This window comes from Zea mays, chromosome 5 (assembly GCF_902167145.1).
Source record: "Zea mays cultivar B73 chromosome 5, Zm-B73-REFERENCE-NAM-5.0, whole genome shotgun sequence".
NCBI lineage: Eukaryota > Viridiplantae > Streptophyta > Magnoliopsida > Poales > Poaceae > Zea > Zea mays.
The window spans coordinates 122520097-122526760 of record NC_050100.1 but is presented as its reverse complement, the minus strand read 5'-3'; the positions used below and the strand labels follow the sequence as shown (position 1 = coordinate 122526760).

Here is a 6664-nt window from a genome sequence, read left to right as displayed (position 1 = left end):
AATTAAAACTGAACAATTTCGGATAATCATTTATCAGAGGAAAGCAACTGAAAACTTCAGTTCTTAAGAAAATATATCACATATGCAAATAGCAAACTCATTTCAAGGCCCACTGATGTGTCAGAAAAAAATTTAGATACAGTCTTATTCAACCTGTGAAGAGTCAACAGTTTGGAGAATTAACATCCCATGGATATCACATAAATCAATGCTACCACGAAGCACTAACCACATTAATATCTATAAGGCATTCCTTCTGAAGTAGTTAATTGTTTCACTGCAAGGGTCTGGAATCAACTTTGTGCTTAAATGATTACTATGTTTGCCATCAGTGCCTGCCGTTTTCTAAGACCATGCAGAAGAACATCTTTTCTCCATGTACTGTGATATTTCAATCTACATGGTATCCTTAATTCTTCACAGTGGGATTTGAATGTATACACTGTCGATACAGGATAACTCAAATAAACCTAGCTCAATTCAGAAGAACTAGTTGATGAAATCCTAGAAATGATTAGGGGTGGAAAGAATACCAATATTAATCTACCACACCAAGGGGCAAGGATATGAAAGGAAGAGTGGGTTATCCACTTTAGAGAGGTGTCATATGAAAACAGATACTAAAATGCATTTGCAGTGGCATTGCAGCACTCCTACCTTTTCTGAATTCTTGAATATACAGATCACGAGATGGAGGTATGAGATTTGCCACTAGTGCTCAGTTCCAGTTGCTTAAAACACAAAGATAATGCAAAGTATAATCTTACCATTAATATTTAGCTTCACGGAAACACAGCATGACAGCAATGATAGCACTGGGACACTAATCAGAATCACCTAAAAGGGAGATTTTTGCCTTGCTTGCATACTGCATTCGCTTACATAATGCTAATTTCACACATGAATATGATTTTATATACAAAACTTTAGTATATCATGTAGTATCAAAACAAGTATAAAAACCAGAGTATTACTCCATTGTTCAGGCTTAAAGGAACTTTGATAAGATCACAGTAAATTTTCTTCAGTTTCATATTGATATTTTGTGATATGCATTGTATTGGACAATAAAAAACACAGTGAATACACAGTTATTGAATTCTGGTTACTCCACTCTACGGAATACATCATGTGGATCCTTAAATGGACAAATTGTGTGAAATAAGAAAACACTCACGTAGTGGCACGGATCAACATTTCTGTGCAGCAACAAAGGCTCAGATGAATTATGTGAAATAGGAGAACACTCACATTGATCCACATTTAATTCTACAAAGACTGAGCACAGATGTTTAGTACATTATTGCAACGCTATGAGGTTCTGTGAACATGTGAACCAAAGGAGGCCCTCTGCACGGCAGCGTCCACCGCTGTCACACGTCATCCCCGGCGCCGTCGAGCGCCTTGAGGCCCTCCGCCACCGCCCGCGCACGATTCTGAGCCTGCCTCTCCACCGCCACGAAGTAGAGGCCTGTACGGAAACACCAGCGGCGCGGGACCGCGGCAACGGGAAGAAACGGTTAGGGGAAGACCGCGACAGGATGGATAGAGCAGAGCAGCAGGGGCTAGGGTTTTTAGTTACGGGCGCTTACTCACGGCGCTGCCCAGGGCGCAAATCCAGAGGATGCGTTGCGACCACCTGTCTCCCACCACGCCCCGGCCTCCCAGCCCCATACTCCGGTCGCTGCCGCCGGCAAAATCGGATCGCTTCGACTTGGGCTCTGTCGTCTCCGTCGCCGACCGGTCCGGCGATTCGCGGCGTGCGAGCGCGCTCGACGAGTGGGCTCTATGTCTGAGATATCAGCCTGCCTTTTTGGGCTTGGGCCGTTTGAGAGAGAAGCGCTGCGGCCTGGACCGAAGGAATATGGGATCTTTCAATTTTTCTCTCTCAAAAACAAGGTAAGAAGAACAACTACAACATGTTCTCTCTCAAAAAGAAAAGAATTCAACTTTAGTTCGAAAAAGAAAAGATATCTGAGATCTTTCAATTTTTAATAACAGGTTGTTTTTAGAGCTGGAGCTGATATTTTAGAGACTTGGGGTGGATCCAAATATCGGGGTCTCTTCTATATAATATAAGTTTACTTGTATAGTATTTTAAAAGATTTTCTATATTTTTTATGCAAAGTCATCAATGATGGTGTTGATATCAACCTCAACAAACAATTATTTTTCAATACATAAAGTTGTTAAACCGTTTAGTTGTCCTTAAGACATTGTATATTTTAAATAGTTCTTCAATAATTTTAATTTTAAAAAGTTTCTTTTAGCTGACCGTCATATGTATGGTAAATAAGATCTGGTAAACAATAAATATACTATGATAATAATTCATCTTTTGATATACAAAAAAATTTACATGGAATTCAATGATGTTTCTCCCAAACTTAACTTTAGTTTTTAATCATTTTTAGGATTTTTTAGTGGACCAAAATTAAAATACCTATATAAGGAAGACATGAGAAGGAGCCATCAAATTTGGGGGCCCAGGGCGGCCACCTGGTGGCCCGCTATCCAAATCTGCTCTTGGTTGTTTTGTTTAGTGTGACGTGTTGAAGTGTGAAATTCAAATAAAATAGTAAAAAGGTGAATGATCAAGTAATTAGAATAACTTGTATTTTATATTGACTAGCATATAGTCCATGTTAACGCTACGACCCCGGAGAAGGAAGGGGTCGACAACGACGACGGTAGTGTGAGAGGAAGGTGTAAGTGCAATCAACCCCAATTGAGGGTTTTGGTGATTAAATGACAAAACAGATAAGGTTTCTAACAAGTTTACTCCTAGTGAATATTCAGTGTCAGTAAAGATAAAAGGAGTAACAACTATAACTAAAAAAGGAAAAAGGAAGCATTAAGGACAAAGGAAATACATCAAGTGGTGCCTTGAAAAGTTTCCATACGATGATTGTGTAAAACTTTCTATATTTCTTGAGTTGCAGGATTTATTTCTTCCTTGTTAGTTTTTGCACAGATAATGGTGTTTGCTATTGTTCAAGCCTCTAAATTCAAAGGCTATTTTGAAAACCAAATTCTTTGGACACTCTGTAAGTTCGACTTTTCTTCAGCTGAGTTGAACTTAACTTCAGCTGAGTTGAGCTTTTCTTCACCTGAGTTGAGCTTTTCTTCAACTGAGTTGAACTTGACTTCATCTGAGTTGAGCTTTCCTTCACCTGAGTTGAACTTTTCTTCAGCTGAGTTAAACTTAACTTCAGCTGAGTTGAGCTTTTCTTCAGCTGAGTTGAGCTTTTCTTCAGCTGAGTTGATCTTGACTTCGGCTGAGTTAAACTTAACTTCAGCTGAGTTTAGCTTTTTTCGGGTGAGTTGAACTTGACTTCTGCTGAGTTGAACTTTACTTCAGTTTAGTTGAACTTAACTTTAGCTGAGTTGAGCTTTTCTTCAGCTGAGTTGAACTTGACTTCAGCTGAGTTGAACTTGACCTCAACTATGAAACTCTCTAGTCAATACCATTTGAACTGGCCCTAGGGGCGATTCAACCGGTGTCAGGGTTAGCTGACCAGTCTGACTTGCTGTCTGCTAGTCTGACTGGCAGACTGATTGTAAATCTGACCACCAGGCGGTTAAACCGGGCCTAGGGGTGGATCAACCGGCCCTGCACAGAAAAGTTCAGCCCAATAGCTCTTTTTGAGGAGACTCTATAAATACCCCACATACCTCTCTCCTCATTGACCCTAGTCACTCCGCGCACTTATTGCTCACCTAACTTGAGACAAAGCACTCTTCCTCTCTCTCACTCGATCTAGCTCTTAAATCAATCAATTGAAGGAGCCCCTTTAGTGGGAGGTTTGTGCTTGTGACCTTCGGATTTGATTTTTCTCTATGTTCTCTTTCTCATCTCTTGAGCTTGTTGCAAACACCTCTTGTGCGAACTTGTTGTTCTTGGAACCTTCAAGTTCCTTGACGGATTGAGGTTGCTTGGGAGTCTCCAAAGTTGTGGACGATTGTCACACCCGGATTTTAGGGGTCCAAAACCCGGGGTTGACATAAACACCAGGTATGCTGGGACCAAGTCTCATACATATGATGTATAGTGGCACAGGATCGAATGTCACAACTTTATATATAACAGGAGTTCTATACAAAATAAATAATTACATTATAAGGAGACAACGGTCCAGCAACCCAAAGTTGACTGGGAGACGACGACCTAGACCTCTCACGAACTCATCGCAGCATCCTCTATGAGCATCATCCTGCAGTACCTGTTCTTGACCTGTGGTGTATGTGAGACAGCAAGAGTGAGCTCACATACGTTCATCGCTCAACAAGTTGTGGGGAATAATGTGCATGAACTCGCCAAAGGTGGGAGCTCACGTGAAGTGTAAGGCTTACCAAAGAAGATGGTTAGAGCTGAGCATTGCTTTTAAAGTTGGTCAAAATTTTATTAGCAGTTACTAAGTATAAGTAAATACCAAACCCAATTAAGTAGTAGAACAAAAGTAACCACATCACCTGCAATGCAATGCATATGACAAATTGAGTTTAGTTCCATAAATTAATCATGTGAGTGTCCGAGCCGCTCATGACCGTGAGCACGGCTAGTATACCAGTTTTACACTCTGCAGAGGTTGCGCATCTTTACCCACAAGTCGTGTATCCCATGTCGCCAGGGTTTGCAAGGCCCTTAGACACTTCCGAGGTGAATGGCTAGGGATCCACTACGAGGCCTTTACAAAGTTCCACTAGCTTCCGAAAACCCGCTACAGTTTATAGGAAGATCCAGTACAGGAATCCCTTGCAGGACCGCCATCGCAGCAAAATCCTCCCGAGGGCCTCCCCGCACTGACCTCTCCCCTACTGCCCTTGCCCCTTTCGGGTAAGGTAGTCTTCCACTAGCTTTCCTAATTAATCAGCCAAGGGCGTCCCATTAAACCCCTGTGGTAGCACTGTTTTCCCGGGTGGTTCTCCATGTTCCAATTAACATAATGATCTCAACATGAACAATAAATAACAACTGATAACAAAAATGTAACCATGGATAGTGTATCTCCATACCCAAAACCACATATAGCACTGGCAAGTACTACCCAGAAAGTTCAGTGGTCAACAAGGTATAAAGATAGACAAACTAGGGTAACCTATTGGGTCCCATCAAAATTAACCTATGCAGATCATTATGATTAATTAGAACATGAGTAGGTAAAAAGAAGTGATCAAGGGCACAACTTGCCTGGGCCTTGAGAATCCAGGTACCAGGATGATCTTCAGATCCTCGTGACCTCACTGCTAGTCGTAGCAATACAAACATACACGGTATAGGCAAGATTAACATTACACCAAACATATATGCAAAATACATATTAATAATCTACATATTAAAATAAGATCACAGGAAAAAGAATTATTAATTTTGGAGTTGTAGAATTCAAGTTATGAATTTTCAAAGGTTTAAGGTAATTATAATATGATTAAATGATAAATAAATTTTCTGACAGAGTTCATGTCAAAACAGTGATTCTAAATGGTAGAGAATATTATTACAAAATTTTAGGAATTGGAATGACTCAATTTGGAGCTAAAATGAATTAGTTATGAATTAATTAAGTTTCTGGATTTATTTTAACACTAAAAATCATTTTCTAAATCATTTTTCTATGATTTTCCTATTCACTGGACTGGGCCTCAATTATAAGAAAAGTCAGGGGGCTCGGGGTAAGTCGTCCCAGACTCAGGAAACAGTAAAACGGGGATGGCGGGTTGATTTTAATAAAACAGAGGGTCTCTTTAGCAAAAAGCACGGCCGAAGAGGTATCTTGCAATCTCAGCCGCACGATCGACTATCGACCGCTAGGATTAGATGTATCCCGGGCCGAATCGGTACGCGATCAGAGCCGTTGGATTAAAGATTAACGGCACGGATTTAATGAATCAAAGATCTACTCTGCACCGCTGGATCTCGCATCGACGGACGCAGTTGGATTGGACGAAGGGGTAAGCTTGATCTAATCGGGACCGTCCCTTACGCATCCAACGGCCGAGCGGCGTCGTTCCCAACCCAAGCTGTCCCGATGGCGGTGTCGCCCAGGGGCGCGGCGGTGGACTTCGCCGGAGTCCTTGAATCCGGCTAACCCGAGCGCCAACCCCAAATTCGTATGACCCACGCGAGATTCGAGACATCCCGAACCCGATTCACCCCTCAATTTCAATCGTTTCCCAACGCAGACCCCAGGTCCACGGTGCATCGCGATTTAAGGCGGCCGGCGGTGCTCCGGTGTGAAATTCCGGGGGCACACGCCGAGATTTCCCCGCGGCGCTACTCCAACTACCTTCTAACCACTCCAACGAAGAGGTCGGTGCATACCTTGATGTTCCGGCCGACGCAGGGGCTCGATCCCACGGCGAAGGGCGGGTTCACGGCGGCGCAGCGGACACGGCGAGGAATTCCGGAGTCCCGGATTACAATTCGCCCAAGGCGAGGCTTCGCGCACCCTCCCCAACACCCAATGCACCACAACGACGGGTTCACCGGCTGATTTTGGTGGTCGGGTAGAGCTTCTCTTCACGGCGGCGCGATTCGAGCTCCCCACTGCCCTCTCTCTCGGACAACGGCGATGACGGCGGACTGGATGAGGTGAGAAGAGGATGGGATCGTCGAAGGGGGTCGCGGGATCGTTTTGGTTTTATATCCGGGGATCGCAACAAC

The 6664-nt window shown here is 43.0% G+C and overlaps 1 protein-coding gene across 1 annotated transcript; it reads right to left on the bottom strand.

Moving 5' to 3' along the window:
- Nucleotides 1–1010: 1010 nt before the first annotated feature.
- On the bottom strand, nucleotides 1011–1797 carry LOC103626837 (uncharacterized). The gene is made up of 2 exons (XM_020537715.3): nucleotides 1593–1797; nucleotides 1011–1471 (listed from the first exon to the last, which is right to left on the bottom strand). Exons 1-2 carry the CDS (start codon nucleotides 1672–1674, stop codon nucleotides 1374–1376), a joined length of 180 nt encoding a protein of 59 aa, XP_020393304.1. The 5' UTR covers nucleotides 1675–1797; the 3' UTR covers nucleotides 1011–1373.
- Between the last annotated feature and the right edge of the window lie 4867 nt (nucleotides 1798–6664).